This window comes from Python bivittatus, unplaced genomic scaffold (assembly GCF_059951505.1).
Source record: "Python bivittatus isolate LINGU-HERP-01145 unplaced genomic scaffold, Pbiv_v1 ctg000580_np1212, whole genome shotgun sequence".
In the NCBI taxonomy this organism is placed as follows: Eukaryota; Metazoa; Chordata; class Lepidosauria; order Squamata; family Pythonidae; genus Python; species Python bivittatus.
Window position 1 is genome coordinate 4,054,178 of NW_028277087.1, and position 20,060 is coordinate 4,074,237.

The 20,060-nt window shown below is 45.8% G+C and overlaps 1 protein-coding gene across 1 annotated transcript in view; it reads left to right on the forward strand.

Annotated features, from left to right (window-relative positions):
* The window catches only part of STK11 (serine/threonine kinase 11), an 81,485-nt gene extending 66,314 nt beyond the window's left edge, over nt 1-15,171 (forward strand). Inside the window, exons 10-11 of the mRNA XM_088149386.1 lie at nt 10,026-10,255; nt 13,924-15,171. Of these exons, the coding sequence (XP_088005512.1) occupies nt 10,026-10,231 (206 nt within the window). The 3' untranslated portion in view covers nt 10,232-10,255; nt 13,924-15,171. The remainder of the gene's footprint in view (nt 1-10,025; nt 10,256-13,923) is intronic.
* Nucleotides 15,172-20,060: the final 4,889 nt, after the last annotated feature.

Sequence of the window (20,060 nt, forward strand, 5' to 3'; positions counted from 1 at the left end):
GCAAAAGCTGAGAATATCAAGGCAGGAAATGGGACAGGCACATTGTCCTTGTAGATGGGCTTCTTTGAGCAAAGGGGAGCAAAGCTTTCTCCTTCCCCACCCGACCCCTCTAAATCTCCCCCCAGAAAGGTGTCAGGAACTCCGTAGGAAAAGACTTTCCCCGCACCCACCCCGACCTCGCACGATCCACTTCTCTGCAGAGGGCGCATACAGCAGGCAGCCTCTGCCACAAGAGAAGGCGAAGGAGGAGAGCGGCGTCTCGCTCGGGAAGGGGAAGAACAAGTGTTGAGTCACCAGCGGAGGTGGACTCTGGATGCTGTGGGGGAGGCATTAAGCCTTCCCATTCAGCCTCCCATTGATCAGAAGAAGGGCCCCGAAGGAGGAAGCTGCTCCTCTTTTCACTCCCCCCGAAACGTTTATTTAAAAATGTACGTTGCTTGACTGAATGCTGCAGGCGCTTCCTTTATCTTTTCTGATGGGCATTCTGACCACCCCTCCCCATCCTAGACGGGAAGGATTCGATCCGTTGAGGATGGTCCTCCTCCAGGACCACCCCCTCTCCACTTCTCCTATGAGGGGTGCAGCACAAAGCCCCCACCCCACAAAGCCTTGGGTGCGACCCCCAGAGGCTTCCCCAGAGTCTGTTCGTGCTGGAAAGTTTAATGTAGCAGAAAGGGAAGAGAGTTGAATGCATGACTATGATGCAAGGAAAATAATCAAACTCGGGTCCAATTTAGTTTTTCTCTTTCCCCAATATGCTGCCCCCCCCCCCCCGCATTATGGCCTCATCATGGCACTTCGAGTCCCTGGTCCTGAAAAATGAGCAGCTGTGGTCCTAAGAGATGGATCAAGGAAAAGTCAAATCAACTTTCATCTGTCTTCCCTTTATAAATTAGAGATGGAGGGGAAGATGCCGGAGCCATTGGAGATGGTTCAGAATTAAATGGTTGAGAAACTAATGCATTTTTAAAATTATATAATGTTCCCAATTATCTATAATAATTACCCTAAAGGAAGACAATCCTGCTTCCTTCCAGAAGCTTAGATAGAAAGCCATCTTTTGCCATCATTGTATTCTTAACAGATCTAAAATATCCCTTCCATTTTAAAAGTGAATATTAGGGGGTGGGGGCTAGTCTTTCAGATAAAAACAGTATTTATTGCATTCTTTTTACCCATTCTAACAAGGAGATCAAAGATAGAGTTGCTCACCCCTCCTTTTCAAATTCTCATGGTAGACCTATTGGGGGTGGGGGTGGAGATCCAGAAGATTCGGTCCCCACCCTTTCTTCTCCAGTCTTTAGAGGATATCTTTCTTGATGAAGAGCTCTTGGAAATCCAGGGCTATTTTGTAAACTCTCAGCTTAATAAAGGCACTGCTTGTATGAATTTTAGAGTTTTGCTAGACCAGAATGCAGAACCAGAAACTAGTTTATAACTCATCCTCATTTAGGAAGCTCAAAAAGATGCCCACAACGAGCTAACCTACATACACATATATAGTCAGATATATATCAGTAACCAGATCAGCAGCCATCCACAATGTTCACAGATCTTTGCACCTGATCTGCAGGCATTTGTGACTCTCCACTTTAGGTGTCCTGCAATGTCCTTCAGTCGACCTTGGACAGTGGACGGTTCAGGGCAGCGTGTGGGAGGCAAGTGGGATCTTGCCCAGCTGCCTGCAGTGCTTCTGAGGTTAAAAAGTACATACTTCTGATTTTTGTGTTACGAAAAAGCTGAGATATGTTTGTTTTCCACTGTGATTAGCCCTAAGCCATCGAATGAACCTGCTTTTGTGTCCTAAAAAAGGGCTTGCTTTGTGCTGGCTACCGAAGGCTTTTAATGTTTTACAAGCAAGCACTCCTGAAAGACAACAGCTTAGCTCAGCAATGAGGAAGAGAACCTGCACACACTGGAATGATGCAGAAATCCTGTTTGGTTGATGCTCCCCCCCACCCATCACCTTCCTCCACCCTCTGAGCAGATTCTGCCAAGGTAATTTTCACGCAGAGGAGAAAATACGACATGCTGGGTCTTTTCAAGTCCAGTGACTCAGTGCTAGCAGCCAAAAGGGAAGGACACGATGTGATTATGTCTAATTTTGCTGGAGGACGCAAATGACTCCCACTGCCTTTTATACTGCGAGGTAGACGTCATCGACATGCCCAGCTCACAGCCACTGTCACAGGAGCCCATCCTGAGTGAATCAGGGAGAGTTAAAAAAGAGGATGGAAAGCAAAAAAAGGGAGGGGAGAGAGAGAAAGAAAGTAGCTTTTTAAAAATGAATACGACAAAGCTACAGAAATCTACCTGCAAGCCCGCTGGAGAGGGGTGGAAACTAGCCAGGGTTTTAACTGGATTGGTATAACTCATAACACCAGTACATATGTCTGCAATTCCAAAGCGTGTCAATTGCCAGTTGGATTTTCAACAGTTTGTAAGAAACTGAGCAGAGAGTTGCAGACACTGCCTGCCTTGGCTTTCATTTAACCCACTAATAAAATGGCTTGTTCTGCTTGTTCATCTTCAAGCACATTTCCAAATTGTTCTGAAGAATCGGGCCATCTCATCTGTTTTCAAAGATAAGAAAGCAGGGCTCCTTGAGAGCGTACGACTGGGAAACACATTTTCTCAGTTGCCCCAAGCCCTAGCAAAGATGCTGCTATCTTAGGTAATCCCAGGCCCAAATCTTTATTCTGAGAAAAGGAATTCTTTTTTCCTAACTCATGATCAAGGTATTTTTGAATTTATTCTGGTGGAGTTTTTCAGCTTACCTTAGTTGTTGGAGGTGGTAGACGGTGGGACAGCTGGCCTTACTGTTTTTGTACATCTTTCCATCATTCTGAAGCTTCCTTGGTTATCCATGCTCCCCCAACTGAAAATGCCCCCTTCAGAGGAGTTCCTTATTATTTATTTGAATTTATTAGCCATTCCATTGGACTCTTCTTGATACCTACAGACTCCTAGCGAGACTAATGTATCCTTCAGCTACCTTGCAACAAAGGTAAAAGGGATTTCACTGAATATCTTCCATCAAGCAAGGGGTTAAACTATTGGAAGAAATCCCTCCAATTTTAGGATTATTTCTTTGCCATTTTCCTTCAACCCATCCACTCTTGATTGTTCTCTCCACTACTTATTCTTCCTGCTTTTTTTTTGAAGTGCTCATTTAGCTGGGAGTCTTCTATCTGTTTTCTCTTGCTGCTCTTCTTGTATTTTTCCTGCAGGAGTAAGGAACTTGGAGCTGGATGCAGACTTAAAAACAGCCAGCCAACTGAGCACCACCAAGTTTCCAGTGCAAACATATGTTTAAAACGGTGGGAGATTCTGTTTTGCTTTTACTGGCAGACAGTTAATCTCTCTATCAGAAGCACACAATATTATTCAAGTAAGATTTGTACAAGTTGCAGCATAGTGCTGCTTACGAAGAGTAGACCAATTAAGCAGCAGTATCGGCAACTGCTTTTTTTCCTAGACTCAAAGAACTGGAAGAGGCCTTCATGTCCAGTATGTTCTTGGTGCATCCCAGGGAGATGGCTGTCCAGCCTCTGTTTCAATCCATTGAATGAAGGGGCACCCACCATGTCTCCAGGAGTTTCACTGTCAAACTCCTCTTACTGTTAGGAAGTGTTTTCCAACCTTCAGTTGGAGCCTGCCTTCCATGATTCATGCCCTGCAGTATGGAAGGATGGAGGACGGCTCTTGATCTTCTCCTTTTGAACAACTTTTCACATGTTTGATGAGGGCTATTGGGTTCCCCTGCGAAGAGAGGAGTCTTTGGAGTCTTTGGAAAAGACCCTGATGCTGGGAAAGATTGAAGGCAAAAGGAGAAGAGGACGGCAGAGGATGAAATGGTTAGATAGCATCACTGAAGCAATGAGCATGAAACTGAGCAAACTCAGGGAGGCAGTGAAGGACAGGAAGGCCTGGCGCAATATGGTTCATGGGGTCACGAAGAGTCGGACACGACTTAACGACTGAACAACAACAACATTGGGTTCCCCACAAGTCCAGCTCCTTTTATCTTGCTTCGTAGGCCATGGTTTCTTGTCCTTGATCTTCCTCACTGTGGTTCTTCTCTGAACCTCTTCCAGATTGTCGGAATCCCAAAAATGTGGTGCCCAGAAGTAGATACCACCCCCCGGTGGGATTTGACAGATGCAAAACTGTTCTGTGATTTTTGGAACTGCAGTTGGCGCAGTGGAAAATTGTACTCGTCTTTGCAGCCATATCACACTGCTGCTCTGTATTTAGCAATCAAGTAGTCTTCCCAGATATTTCTACAAATACTATTACAAGCTCCAGAAACCCTTTCAGTGTCTTGATTTTGGTTTCTGAAGTGCTTTGCATTTTTCATTAAGTGTCATTCTGTTATTTTCAGTACATTTCTGTAACCTGCCAAGACATTTGAATTTTATTCTTGTCTTGTAAAGTGTGTCATCTCCAGATTTGATGAGTGTTCTCTCCCAAATCAGTAACAACAACATTGAAGAGCAGAGGACCCAGAACTGACCCTTGTGGCACCCACTCAGTATCTCCTTCCAGTTTGATGAGAAACTATAGAGGGAATGGCCTTGAAGGATAGGAGGAAGAGCTGCTCCCAAGGCAATAGTCAGATAAGAGGGGCTTGAACCCAGGCCAAGAAAATAACATGGGAAGATGTTTCAGACAAGCCCCTCCCTAGTTCACATGAAGACAAAGTGAGGGAAGGGGGAAACACATTCAGACTTGCAAGATTCTGTTACAATAAAGGTAGTATTGAACTATATGGCATTGGTTTCCTGGTCTGGTCTACCTTGCTGGGCTGACAGAAGCCACTGATGAGAAGTCTGAATAAGATTTTCAAGCTAGCTAGATACCATCTTAATGCCCATACCATCCAGCTGACAATTGACTTGCTTATCAAAATGTGATGGAGTTCTTTGAGGGAATGCTGTGTATGTAATATATCTTGATTTCAGGAAAGCATTGGACAATCTGCTGACAAATGTGTCCAATCTAAATGAGATAAATTTACTGTGTCAAAATTTCTGGACAAATCCAGACTGTCTTCTTGTAATTACTGCTTTGTTTTCAGTGTGCTAACAGATCGATCTCTTTAGGATCTGCTCTAGAATCTTCTCAGATACTGATTTCATAATGATTAGCCTGTAGTTCTCCAATTAATTGTTTCCCTTTTTTGGAAGACAGGATCAACACTTGCGTTCCTCCAGTTGTCTGGCACTTCCCCCTTTTCTCAGAATTAGTGGATAAATATTAGCCAACTCCATCAACAAGTCCCTGTTGTTACCCAATGATGCAGTATTCTAGACCTGAAGATTCAAAGTTGAGAGATATTCCTGGAATGTGTTTTGGCCCATCTCAGCTTCCATTCTGCCCCTCACAGTTACCGGTGAAACACAGATGCTCTTGAAAACTGGTCCAGGAAGGGAGTTGGGAAGCTCAACCTTCTCTTTGTTACTTGTGAGTGTTGTGGGCAGTTGATCTGTGGATTCTTTTTCTTGGAACACATCTGAAGGCAACGCTTCTGAGTTTTTGTTTTCCTGACGCTGTCTCTCCATTGCAGGCTACCTTCGTGTTCCTTCTCTGTTTGGGATAGTGGAGAAGGTACAGGAGACCATGAGTGGTTGTCCTCCCTCAGGCATGGAAGTTGGCTGGCTGACTTTGGACCAGTCCCTCTGTCTATGCCATCTTGAGTTGTACAAAATAAAAGTGGGATATTTATAGAGAAAATCTAATTTAAGGCAAAAGTTGGACTTTGAAGAAAAGGATTGAAACAAAATGCTTTTGAATACTAGTGTTGAAGAAGACTCCTGAAAATCCCATGGACAGCCAAGAAAACAACGGATCATCAAAGAAATCAGCCCAGAGTTCTCACTCGAGACACAAATGACCAGGCTCAAATTGTCCTACTTTGGACACAGTAAGTGAAAACCCATCTCTCTGGAGGAGGCTCTGATGATGGGAAAGGTGGAAGGAAAGAGAAGAGGATGACCAGCAAGGGGATAAAATCAGTCACAGTAGCGATGGGGGCACCCTTGGAAGAGGTGAAGGACCAGGTTAGGGACAGATCACCATGAAGAATATCTGTGGTCACCAAGAGTCAACACCAACTTGATGACACATGATCATAAATCTGATAAATACATAAAATAGACATGCTCTTTTTTGTTTCAAATCTTTGCTCAGTTTTTTCAGTTGCTATATTGACCTCTTTCTTCTCCCCCTGCTTCCCCGCCCCCTTCATTTGGATTGCAATGACGCTTTCAGAATCTCCTTTCCTCTAGAGCCGTGTTCCTCAGCCTTGGCAATTTTAAGATACGTGGACTTCAACTGCCAGAATTCCCCATCCAGCCTGCAATTCCTTAACTTGGAGCAGTATTGCAAACTTCAGTCCATTCAAGAAAGTCACTAACTGAGTGGATTTACTTGTTTCCTCCATAGAGAAAATAATTGTTTTCATATCTCAAATTCTTTCCACTCCCTTGCAGATCAAGTTGAAAGACAGCGTGGGTCTGCCCCTGGTGCCGATGTTCTTTTACAGTCACAAGTTGGGGCACCAGTTAGCCATTGCTGCAGTTCATAGCAGCAGGGAGGCAGCGTAGGAGTGCTAAGTTGGAGTAACTTCTTTGAAAAAAAACAAGGGAGGGAAAGTGATCAGGGCCCAATTCCTGGAATTCTTTCTGACCCCTTTACCAGCAGTAGCCACAGGAGGTATTTTCTCTGTGAAATAATTTATTGCATGCACGTGTGTGTATTTCTCCTCTCCCTGTGTGTGGTGTGTACGTGTTTCCATGTCCTGGAAGCACAGGGCAAGTTGCATACTTCAAATCAAGTCAAATTGTTTATTACAGCCGTAAGGCCAGATCTTTAAAATATCCAATAATAGAACTGTTACATACATCTATATATATAACAGAAAAGCAAGGAGTATAAGAAGATCCAAAGATAAATAAGAACATGTAAAATAATAAAATATAGTAGTATAAAAAGTGATGAATAAATATCCAAAGTTAGTTAATAGTACGATGTATTGTACAGATGGTGACACAAAACTGGGCAAGTTGGGGAGATATTTTTGAATCCTTGTCTGAAAGAAGTAACAGTAGATAGAAATCATGGTCCCTGCCCAGAAATTCAAGATCAGATAAATGAAGGTCTGTCTAGAGTCCTTATAGAGGGAGCAGAAAAGTAACACAGAGTTTCTACTGAGCCATCACCACATGGACATAATTGGAGAAATGTAGGAATACCCTTTAACAAATGCCCAAAGAGGACCAGGTTGCATACTTGGAGATCTTCTAATCCAGTCCCCTGCCCAGGGCAGGAATTCTCAAACTACCCAGCCAAAGGCATGCCCAACTTTTGCTTGAAAATCTCCAGTGATGGTCAGAAAATTCCTCCTTATTTCAGCTTTGGATCTCCCTCTATGGAACTTCCACCCATTAGTTCTTGTCCTGCCCTCGGGAACATGGAGAATAAATCCACCCCTTCAGCCTTGGGACAGCCCTTCAGGTATTAGAAGACTGCTCTCATGTCTTGCCTTCGCCTTCTCTTTTTGAGGACCAAGGTTTCTCAACCTCAGCAATGTGAAGAGGTGTGGACTTCAACTAAACTCACCCAGCTGGGGAATTCTGGGAGTTGAAGTCTACCCCTCTTCACGTTGCTGAGGTTGAAAAACACTGGGCTAGATGGACCCAATCCTTTTAACTGTTCTTCATAGGATCTCCCTCACCATCTTGGTCGCTGTTCTCTGCACTCTCTCCAGTTCCTCGACGTCCTTTTTTCTACGGTGGTGACCAAAACTGGACATGGTATTCCGGATGCGGAATGACCAGTGCAGCAGAGGGAAGCTGTTTCTACCTTGAGCTCTGCTCTGGATCACGTGATGAGGAAGGGGGCTTAGAATGAAGGAACCAGCAATGTTCTGAGCCTCTGCCCATCAACCTCTTCCCACATTGGGGAATTTTTTTCAGGATTTTTTTTCATCTGCAGCCCCTGGCTGGACTTGGCCCATTTTCATACCCGATCTTTTGTTCGTCAGCGTCTTTATCCACCACACCAAATTTGTCTCGTCCTGCTCAGTTTTGGGAGAGTTAACCTGCTGGCAGTTTCCAGCCCCTTTATGTGATTTCTGTCTAACGTTCTGTTGGCTTCGGAAGTGTCCAACACTGCTAGGACTCCCCCCACCCACCACTGCACAACAAAAACCTAGACTGGAAGGATGGCTTGCCAGATTCTCCAGCTGTGCAACACCTGCGGGAAGATGAACCCCTCACTGTCAACATTGTGCATGTGCGATAGAGGTGATTCCTTGGACATAAAACCATTTGTGCAGAGGTGAGTCTCTGTAATGGTATGTGGGAATGACCTTGGGAGACGGAAGTGCCACAGCCAGGGCAACGGTCGGAGAAGAGGCAGCTGAGCCCACAGTAGGAATGTGGGTGTGGCAAACGTCTCAGAAGTGACCCTCCCTAGTTTCTTGTACTGTAAAGGTGACGGGAGAAATGTATTTTCAGACTTGCGAGATTCTGTTAATGTAACCTTACAATAAAGTAGAATTAGGTCATCTGGTCGTGCTTCCTCTCGACTGCCTCATTAGGCTGACATCAATCTTGCAAGTCTGAAAGAATGCCCCCCCCCAATCGCCTTTACAGTCCAAGAAACTAGGGAGGGTCCCTTCTGAGATGTTTGCCACATCCACATTCCTTCTGCGGGCTCAGCTGCCGTTTATCTGACCGTTGCCCTGGCTATGGCTCTTCCCCGTCTCCCAAGGTCATTCCCACATACCATTACAGTCTCTCTCACATGAATGTTCTCTCATCCCGCTCATAGGAGAATCGGATTCAACACCACCTATGCTCCATTCTTCATCCCTCAGTCTTGGAAGGACTTCTGCTCACATTGCAATTCACCTTGATTTGCACTGAATAGGTGTTCTTCAGGAGCAGTTTCGCATTGCTCAGCAGCTGCTACCCTAAGTCCACTACCCATAATTGTGGATACGTGGCAGATGCTTTTCTTCCAGGAGACAATTTCTGATGATTTAAACTGCAGTTAAAATAAATAATTTTGCTTTATCTGTATTTGTGTTTTGGAGAATGTTTAATAAGGTTTGGGAGACATTGTGGAGAATGTTTAATAAGGTTTGGGAGACATTGTGGAGAATGTTTAATAAGGTTTGGGAGACAGTCTTGCTGTTGGTGATGGAATTCAGGAATTTGGATGTTCATTCACATGGTTTGGTCTTGTCCTACATTTGGGGCCAACATTAATAGGATTGTTAAGGTGATTTTGGATCAGTTGCTGAGTGTAACAAATGCCTGTATTCTTCTTGGAAATATCCCCCTTATTTGGAATCTGTCAAGAGATCAAAGACTCTGAATTTTTCACAGTGGGGATTGGGGGTAAGAATTCTTGCCAGATTTGTGGAAAAGAGTGATTCACATGTATAGTTTAGTGACATTTGAATTAAGTTACTCTTGCCCATGAGGGAGCAATGAAGAAGACTTTCAAGCTATATAATCAAAGCTTTTGGAGTTATTTTGTTTATAATCTATTAATCCACTTGATTTACTACCCTCCCAATTGTCCTCTAAAATTATTATATACAATTATGGTGTATATTCTTATTATATACAATTATTCTACATAATAATTCATTCGTTCTAAGTGTGTGCCCTTCTCATTTGTTCATTAAAATAATGTCATTAATGATAAATAAGGTTATATTTTAAAAATAAATTGACCCTACATTTGGGTTTTGAAAGCGGCAGTCAGCTTCCCTTGCCCTCCCCCCACCCAGTCCTTCTAAATCAGTGTTGTCCAAACTTGGCCACTTTAAGATGAGTGGACTTCAACTCCCAGAATTCCCCAGCCAGCAAGTTTGGACAACACTGCTCTAAATAATTCTAGTTAGGGAAGGGGCAGCTCAGGAGGAAGTTGAAAAAGGCTTTCCGCACATGCTCAGGGACCAGTGATTTTTCTGTACTGACATGGAAGTTCTTCCTTGTGCCTTCCAGGGCAGGTGCCTAACGAGACGAGGCAGAACGGGCAGAGCTGCAGCAGGGGGCTGCCCAAACCGGTCTGCATGAATGGGACGGAGACCGGGCAGCTGGGCAGCAAGACAAAAGCCGAGCGGCGGGCGAGCGCCTCTTCCAACCCTTCCCGCAAGGCCTCTTCCGCCAGCAGCAAGATCCGCAAACTTTCCACCTGCAAGCAGCAGTGACCCAGGCTGGACTGCCCGCCACAGGTCGTATAGCTTCACTCCGCGTTCCTCCGTTTGGGGCTGGAGGCAGGGATTCGGGGCAGGGGGGATAGAGCCTGTAATGGTCTGTGGGAATGACCTGGGGAGACGGGGAAGATCCTCAGACTAGGCAACGGTCAGATAAGCGGCAGCTGAGCCCACAGAAGGAATGTAGGTGGGGCAAGCGACTCAGAAGGGACCCTCCCTAGTTTCTTGGGCTGTAAAGGCGAGGGGGGAGAGATGCACTTTCAGACTTGCAAGATTCTGTTAATGTAACCTTATAATGAAGTTAGAGCTAGTGCTCATGAGTATGCTTCTTGTCTGGACTACCTCACAAGGCTGACAGGGTGCCCCATCTCCGCTGCAGCAGGAGAGGACCAAGAACCATCCAGGGCATTTTCGCTGCTTCCTTCGCTGGCTTTCCACAAAGCACCCTGGTTTAGGAATAACTCTCCAGTGCCCAGATTGGGAGCCAGGATGTGCCATCCCTGCCTAAAGTCTGGAGAAGGGAAATCAATCTAGGATGAGACCCTTCTGCTGTTCCCTCTAGCCCAGTGTTTCTCAACCTTGGCCACTTTAAGGTGAGCAGACTTCAACTCCCAGAATTCCCCAGGCAGCCAGGCTGGCAGAGGAATTCTGGGAGTTGAAGTCCACTCATCTTAAAGTGGCCAAGGTTGAGAAACACTGCCACAGGGCTGAGATTCAACATCCCTGCTAAAAAAACAGTGAGGCACTTGTGTTTAAACCCTGGAATTGGTTTCACATTGTGCCTCCCAGAATATTTCATTCCCCCCCCCAGATCAGGGGGTCAAAACAGTGGGGGCTAAGCCTCTTTCCCATCCTCTCCAGTCCCCCCTTGAGGCAGAGAGTTCAGCTTGCCTCCTAACCCCCTCCCCTTTTCTTTTTTATTAATACGGAACAAGAAAAAAAGGGCACCTCTCCTCTGAAACTCCACATAATTGGATTTAATTTGATTTGCCGCTACAGATGCAGTCCTGGCATCAGGGATGTGAGTTTCTCTTTCCTCCAGGGCCTTTGCATCCATCCACCCCCACCCTGGATTCTTTCTTTTTGGAAAATAAAGAATTGCAAAGTGATTACCCAGACGGGTCGGGGAGGCATCCGGTGCTTCTGGTGGTGGGAGTGGGTGGGCAGGGCAGCCGCTGGACCCCACGTGTTTCCTGTCTTGGGGCCACCGTCCCTGCTGCATAGGGACAATGGGGGAGCCCCTTTTGCGAACAGAATCAGAGCTCCAGCTGGCAGTCTGGCTTCAGTGGCGGCTTCCTCGTTTTGTTTTTTCCATTCTGCAGTTGCAGATTCCTCCTTGCGCTCTCCCTGGGTGCTTTTTCAAAGCAATCTCTGACTGTCCTGATTCATAACTCATCTCTCCCCACCACCACCACCACCAATTATTCATCTCCTTCTGCGCTCTTCCACCCCCAGATTCTGGCCTTGTCACATTCGCACACTTCAACCGGATGTGCTTTTCCCCCTTACACACACACACACACACGCTCAAAGCTTGACTTCTGGCCATATTTCTCATTCTGCATTCATCCCTCCAGCGGCTTGACGGGCGTTCCAGGTCAGCCTCTGGGTAGCATGGCGAATCAGGTTGGCTCTTGCGGGCAATTGAACCCATCTGTTTTTCTCGTCTTGTCTAGAGATAGACAGCCTTTTTCAGGGAGCAGACAAAGCCATTTGAAGTCGTCCTCGGCCAGTTTCCCACCGCTGACCTGCTCTTCTTGCCAGTAATTCCTCCTAATGTTTAACTAGAATCCGTCATCCCCGTAATTTAAACTGCTTAAATGGGATCCTGCCCCCACAGATCAGAGCAGAGAACAAGGTTTTGCTCTGTCTTTTTTGACTCCCCTTCAGAAGTGTGGAGACATCATCTCTCCGTTTCCTCCATGCTAGACACGCTCGACCATAGTCCTGATTTCGTTGTCCTTAGTTGAACCTGAATTTATTCTAAAACATTTGCAATTGCTTGAAGCATAATGTTCCAAACCAGGGCAGCCTTGTGGTATAGAATAAAGAATGTTTTCTTCTCATGACTTGATCATCATGATTCTGTAACTGGGCCTAGAATCGTATTAGCCTTTTTTGCAGCTACTTCACACTGCTGGCTCATTATCTTTAGTAGCTCTCACATGGATCGTTGAACAGACCAATTTAATGGAGATAAGCACGGGGCATCTCCTTTCACATTAGTTCTATCCAAAAGCAGCCAGGCACAGAATCAATAAGAGGTTGAATTACGCTCTCTCTGCCAGGCCAGCTGAATTTGCTAACCCTCTGAGCAAGCCAACAGTTGACTTTTCATTTTGCATTTTGAAGCGTACTGGCCTACCTTGCATGGTTGTTTGCAGGAGGAGAGAGAGAATGTGTCACCTTTGGAAGGTTTGGAGCAGCCTTTTTGAATGTCCCTTCATTTACTGTTGATTGTACTTGCAGCTAAAGGTGCATTTGTTCCTTTTGCTCAGCGTGGGGAGGGAGGCACTTTTTCCATGCTGGGGCACCCCAAATTCTGTACCGCAGCAAGGCAAATTCTGGAGCCTTGTTCAGTTTAGTTTCCGTGGAATGTACTTTCAATGGCGCTTTAATTGGAGACAGCAGGAACCTGCCACCGTACGGTTCCTTGTTATTGCCTGCCACGTCTTTCCCCAATCCGGGGCCTCCTGAAGTCTTGGCACCCTATTCTTGCACCATCAGAGCATGGTCAACTCCGACTCCTGTGAATTGCGGCTGGCCAGATGGGTAGTGGTCAAGGAGTGGTCTGACTGCCTCCCGTTGCGCAATAAGGATCAAATGTTTCTCCGGTGGGCCCTGTGCAGTACTCGGCCCAGTTATTCCCCAGTTTTAAAAAATATTCTGGTGGTTTGATCGAACGGGTTTGAGCTGATCTATTGGTCTTAAATTAGGAAGGTATTTCTGAAGAAAGGCGGTGTGGGTGGGCTAGAGAGATTGTGTTCCCTGCAGTCCATGTAGGTCGCCTTCCCCCTCTGATGCCCCCTAAGCTGTGTTGGGCTCCATCTTCCATAATTTTCCAAGCTGCGTGGCCAACATCCATGTAGTCTTGGAATTAGGGGAGTTAGAGTCCCCCAACCTGCTGTCTTCCAGATTTGCTGAATGCAAGGAGCGTTTATGTGCATTGACCTCCCATAGCCTTTTCTGGCCTTGTTTTCTCCCATCGTTTTGACTTCAACTCCCATCCTCCCCACCGACCGTCTGGGAAATGCCAGGCGGGGACAGGCTGAGGTACGTTGGAGGAATCAGGACACCCTTTTTTTAAAAAAATGGATTAAATTGATTTCTTAGCTGATCTAGCCCTACTTTTCCTGACAATGGTGCTTTCCAGAGGGTGAACATCAGTTCCTGAATTGACCGGCACAGCTGGAGGGCACCAGTTGGGGAAGGCTGATAAACTGAGTTCCTAAACTATAATGTGCAATTCCTATCATGCCATACAGGGTTAGTGAATTCCTTTTGAATTTGGGAGCCCGTAAATGACTTTTGATTTATCATTGTAACATGGAGCTTTGTGTTAATCAAGCCTCCCGTGCTTGCTCTGTTTTCCCTTCCTCTTGTTTCAAAGGGTCGGAAGCAGGAAGCGTGAGACAAATTGCTCTTATACACTGGAATTTATTTTTTTTCCTCTTTCTTATTTGCAGCCGGAGTTCCAAATTGCCTGCTGGCCTCCGTTCTACTCACCCACCCGTAGCAGATGACCTGTAGAACAAGCTTGCCATCAACAACAACAGCAAAAAAGAAGAGATCTTTTTTTTTTAATGAGACAAACCCAAGGGGAAAATGGGACGGTGACTGGTACCTACCTGGTCCTCCTTCAACGCATCTTTTCTTTTTCAAAAGAGGCTGTCGTGGGCCCGATGGAGTCCGCGCTCCCCTTTGACTGCAAGGCTGTGGGTGGCCCATAAATACCCAGACTCTTTCTGTGGGTTGCAGTGGGGAGTAGGGTCAGGGGAGAGCCAGGGAGTGGTCTTTAGGGAATGGTATTCCTCGTGCAGACACCCTTTTCTCACCTTTCCAGGTGTGTTTGGAATCTTGCAAGCCATGAACACGCACTTTATGATGTAGTAGACTACTGTTATATTATATATATATATATTTATATATATATATATATATATATATATATAGATATAGATATAGTGTGTATGTGTGTGTGTGTGTGTGTATATATATATAAATATATATATATATATGAGATATTATTTTTCCCTGTTTGGCCCCCTTCTCCCCTCCTTTTCTTTTCCTTTGCAATATCTCCAGAGCAGTGTTTCTCAACCTTGGCGACTTTCAGAGGTGTGGACTTCAACTCCCAGAAATCCCCCGCCAGCCTTGCTGGCGGGGGAATTCTGGGAGTTGAAGTCCACACCTCTGAAAGTCGCCAAGGTTGAGAAACACTGCTCTGGAGACTCCTTTATCCATTATGATGCATTTGAAATGGTGGGGGAGGGGTGGCGGTACAAAAATTGAGAAGGGGATTAAGGGAAAAGAATCAAACTGGTATTTTAAAATTAAAAATAAGCAGCAACCTCCGCACTACATTCTGAATAAAACAAACAAACAAACAAAAATCTGCATGCTGTTTATAAGGGCTGGCGCAAAGGGAAGCGAGTGCTTTTCTTTTCATTTCATTTCGTTTCGTTTCGTTTTTTTTCTTTTTTCCTTTTTTTAAAGAAAATAAAGATTCAAGGGAGAGATGGGTTCTGTGGAGTCAGTTCTGTGGGGTTGTAACAGGGCATGTCCTTTCCTGGCATTATTAACACTGCAGTTCTCATCACATTATTCTGCCTCCAAAATTATTATTATTATTTTTATTTTTATATACATACATACATACATACATACACACACACACACACACACACACATACATACACACACACACACACACACATACATACATACATACAGTGGTACCTCTACTTACGAACGCCCCTACTTACGAAAATTTCGAGATACGATCAGCTCCGGCCCCAAAAATTTACCTCTACTTACGAATTTGCCTCAACTTACGAGCCATTTTCCGCCCGTTCCACGTGGTCCGCGGCCATTTTCCCGCCCGTTCCACGTGGTCCGCGGCCATTTTCCCGCCCGTTCCACGTGGTCCGCGGCCGTTTTCCCGCCCGTTCCACGTGGTCCGCGGCCGTTTTCCCGCCCGTTCCACGTGGTCCGCGGCCGTTTTCCCGCCCGTTCCACGTGGTCCGCGGCCGTTTTCCCGCCCGTTCCACGTGGTCCGCGGCCGTTTTTTTCGCCCTGCCACATGGTCCCCGGCCGTTTTTCCGCCCCTGCCACGTGGTCCGCGGACACCAGAATGGATTAACGGTAATTACATTGAACCTTATGGGAAAATTTACTTCGACTTGCGACCAACTCGACTTGCGATCAGAGTCACGGAACAGATTAAGTTCGTAAGTAGAGGTACCACCGTGTGTGTGTGTGTGTGTGTGTGTGTGTGTGTGTATATAAATATAATTAAAGGTTTTTTTAAAAGGAAAATAAAAACGAATACAAGCTAATAGAGAAGAAGAAGAGAAGAAAAAGAATTTTTTTTTAAAAAAAAGCTAAGAGTGCAAGAAAGGAAAAAATATATATATACACAAAGCAGTGGCTCCCGATCTTCTTTCCAACAGCTATACGTGCAATTATAAATTTATCTCTTGTTCTGTGGCTACAACATAACTCTCTTCTTTCTGATCATCAAAACCATAAACCATAAGTTCATTTTTTTTTTCTGTTTCACACAAAAAGTCCCTAAAGGGTTTCCAGTCAGCAATAAATGTAGATATTGTCTTGTCTTTGATCAAAAAAGTCAGTGTGGCCATCTCAGCAAGTTCCATCATCTTCACCAAGGAGACCAAGTTTTTCTTGTTGCTAAACTGTTGGAGGGTTCACACAACATGGTTCATCCAAGTCCCTTAAAAACCTCTCGGCTGTGTTCATACCACACGCTGGTTTTGTTTAGGGTTTTGTGGCTTCTCATGCTGTGTGGATGCAGCTGGTTTGGTGAATGGCTGGTTTGGTAAGGCCGGTGAATCCAGAAAATAGCTCCATTTAGAGCCCAGCCTATTAGGACCATGTGCAGGTCGGTCAAGCAATAAATAGCTTACCCCTGCAGTTGTTTAATGTGTTGTGGGGATCTGGAATGCCGGCTTGTTCCTGGTTTGTATGAACTGCTAAGGCAGAAGTGGGCAACCTGTAGACTTTCCTTGGTGATCTCTGGTTTTCCTTCAAGCTCTGGATGGCAGCCACACAGTTTCTGAAACTTGGTGGCCCTGTTCTCCATCATTTGGAGGCAGGCAGTGCATAGTACCAGAATTGGAAGGGGCCCTTGAGGCCATCTGAACCACCCCTTAGTGTAGGAATCTGACTTAAAGCATCCCTGGCAGGGATCAATTTAGCCTCCACTCAAGCACACCCCAGGCAGAGAAGCCGACCACCTCTGTAGGTCCTTGGTTCCACTGTCCAATTTAACTCTTCCCGCTAGGAACTTCTTTTGAAAATTTAACTGGAATCGTCTGTCCACCATCTGCAGATCTGCTCAGCGTCCTCTTTCCCTTTTCTTCCAAATGGTCAAGATATTAAAGTCCAGGGCCTGGAATGAATCTTGTAGAACCCCACACAACTCTCTCTGCAGCTCGATGAGCAACCATCGATGAAAACAAGGTTCAAGCCCGCCATGCATCCGCTTGTTCTCTGCAGTGATTTGCATTCAAGGGGCCCGACATGATTCGGAGTCCGTAGCACTGCCAGGAAGCCTTAAGGCCCCTGAGCTCTTCTCTTGAGCCCCCCCAGCAAGATGCCCCTTGCAGGGTCAGTGTGCTCCGTCACGCCATAGACTGGCTGACTGATTAAAAGCCACGGGTGGCTTGGTGAGATGGTTTGCATGCTGCATTAAGCCAAAGCAAACCACATTATGGCTTCGACTGCTCTGCAAATGTGGCCCAGGACTCTTGCTCTGCCTTAGGACTGTTCTGTGACCTCGAGACGAGACGTCCTTTCAATCCAGGGAAAGGATTTCAAGAAACCGTTGAGTTTTCTGCATTTGGGTGGAAGTGGGAGATGCGTACTGGATAGGCTGGGTCTGCACTACTGGCTAAAATGTGGTTAACATTGGACCTAAGTCAAAGCAAACCAAACAATGACTTAGCACAGTAGTCTGAAGCACACCCTACACTAGAATATAGGAGTTTGATTGTGGCTTTGGGTGTTAAATATAGTGTATGTTTTTATGCCGCTCTGCAAATGCCACCGCTGTATGAGTTACGGAGTTGAGCTGAGTCTAGCCATGTGGGGTATCGTTTAACTAAAATGTGAAAGGCGGTTAAGTGGCCCAGTCAGTGAAACTTAATCATTCATCAGCTGTGATAGTACCACAGCCCCATGATTAACTTAACCATAGTTTAATCAACCCCATTTTCTGGGTTCGTGCAGGACACTCACTCATCAACTAACCTCTGGGGTTCACCCAATGCAAATGTCATTGGCTATTGCAGGGTCGTTGTGTTAGAAGCCAACCGTCTCTGCTCCCCCAGAAAATGTTCAAGCCTGTGGGGAGGGGGTTGCAGATCACCTGCTTTGCTGCAGAGGTCCCATCCTAGCCACCTCCAGGTAGAAAGGGTCAAGCCACAAGTGATTGCAAGGGTTTTGCTTCAGGCGCACAGAAGCGAGAGCCAACAAATTATGTGGAGGCATCATTTGGGCAGCTATAAAACAGAGTTGGAAGAGATTTTGCCCCCGCCCTGTGAAGTCATGGGAATCTGCTCAGCATGGGAATCTTGGAGGTTCGGCATCTCTGCCAAAGGGCCATGCAACCTCTGTGTGAATTTCTCTGCAGCAGTGTTTCTCAACCGTGGGAACTTTAAGAGGTGTGGACTTTAACTCCCAGAATTCCCCAGCCAGCCCTGCTGGCTGGGGAATTCTGGGAGTTGAAGTCCACACCTCTTAAAGTTCCCAAGGTTGGGAAACGGCTCTAGAAAGTAGAGACCATCTCTTAGAAAGCTGTTCCCCTCTTCAGTAGTTCCTAAATGAAGGTCTTTTTGCTAAAGGCAGCCAAACATAACTGCTTCCCTGCCAGTTCCATCCCTTAGGTCTTCTCCTGCCCTTGGGGGTTGCAAAGACAAGGCCTCACGGGGTGTTCTGAAGACACGTCTCCTAAGACGTGGGCACCCTGCGGCTCATCCCGATGCGTTCTGGGTGGCCTTGTGTTCCCTGTAAATTTGAAATCTCCCATTACCTGGGCAGCAGATTGAGGACAAACCCTTAAGGAGGACGTGGGCTTTATTTATTTGTAGTCCCAAATTGTTAAGGAGGATGAACATCAACTCAATAATATCCTAGGGTACCTGTTGAGGCTGGCACCATGCAATCACATTAGCGGAGTGAAAGACTGCTCTTTTCAAAGATCATGATTTTTCTTCCTAGGAGTCCATACATCCTTGTACTAGTGACTACTGTACAGTAGTGGCAAGACGTTAGGTCGTGCAAACCCAGCCCGTGTCTTAAGGAGAACCTTGTGGTGCTGTCAGTAGGACACCCTGAGCCACAAACTGGTCAAATACATTTGGTTTGACCTGTTGTGAAGTCTCCCTCCACTGGGTTTCCTTACAGTTTACCCCAAGTTCAATTCCTTTTGAGCCAACCATAGTTCAACATGTGATATAAACCTAGGTTCTGTCTTTTCGACACCCTGGTTAGCTTGGTCACTATATATTAGGGCTACATGAAATGTTCGGAGACATTTGTGTTACTTGAATCCTCTCCTGCTCCCACCATCATCTCGTTCCGGCACCCTTTAAAACCGGAACGTTTGCTGAAAAGATGAGCAAAGTCTTCTCTCAGGTCACTCACAACTTGGATGGAGAGATCAGATTTGCGGCTGACCCAAAATTGGGTGGCGTCCCCCATACAGTAGAAGACTGAAATGAAATTCAAAAGGATTTTGAGGGTTTATTGAAATGGGCTGAAAGTAACAATTAAAGGTAACACAAAGTTCATCACTTAGGAAGCAAAAATCCAGCAAACAGAGAGAGAGGCTGGGGGTGCCCAGCTGAGTCATGGAATGTGTGAAAAAGATTTTAGAATAGCCGTGGACTGCAAACCGAGTACGCGTCGGCGGGTGAGATGAAGGCAAAAAGGAAAGGCAGCTTTGGCTACGTTAACAGAAGTATAAATTCCAAATGAGAAAATAATAACGGGAAGTCATTATTCGGGAGTGTCTGCAGGGTGTGGTCAAAAGAGTCAAGATGGAGGCCATGATGGTGTGATCAAAGTCCCACCTGTTTTTATGCGCATGACGCTTTCAACGAGTCGTTTCAACGAGATGGGCGGTGACAAATTTGATACATAAATAAATAAACAGGCAAAGCGTTCAATGGCACCATCATGGCCGCCATCTTGATTTTTTTAGACCACGCTTTGTGGACACCCCGGTCATAATTTCATTTGATACTGTTTTAGTTAGCCTCGCGTTGCTCAGTTCTGGGCACCAAACTCTGTTCTTGAGGAGCAATGGAAGGAAATGCGTAGCCTTGAGGAGCAAAGGCCGAAAGGGGGGGAATGATATAATAGCCCTCTTCAAATCCTTGACAGGAGGTCACGTAGAAGGTGGTCAAGACCAATTCTCCATCCTCCGCACAGGATGCAAAACAACGGATTTCAGTTACAAGACTGGCGATGCCAACGGTACGCTAGACCAAGAAAAACCTTATCAGCAAGAGCAGTTGGAGGGGGGACCCCTGTCCCACAGAGGGGGTGGCTATGGCTATACTAGACAGCCATCCAT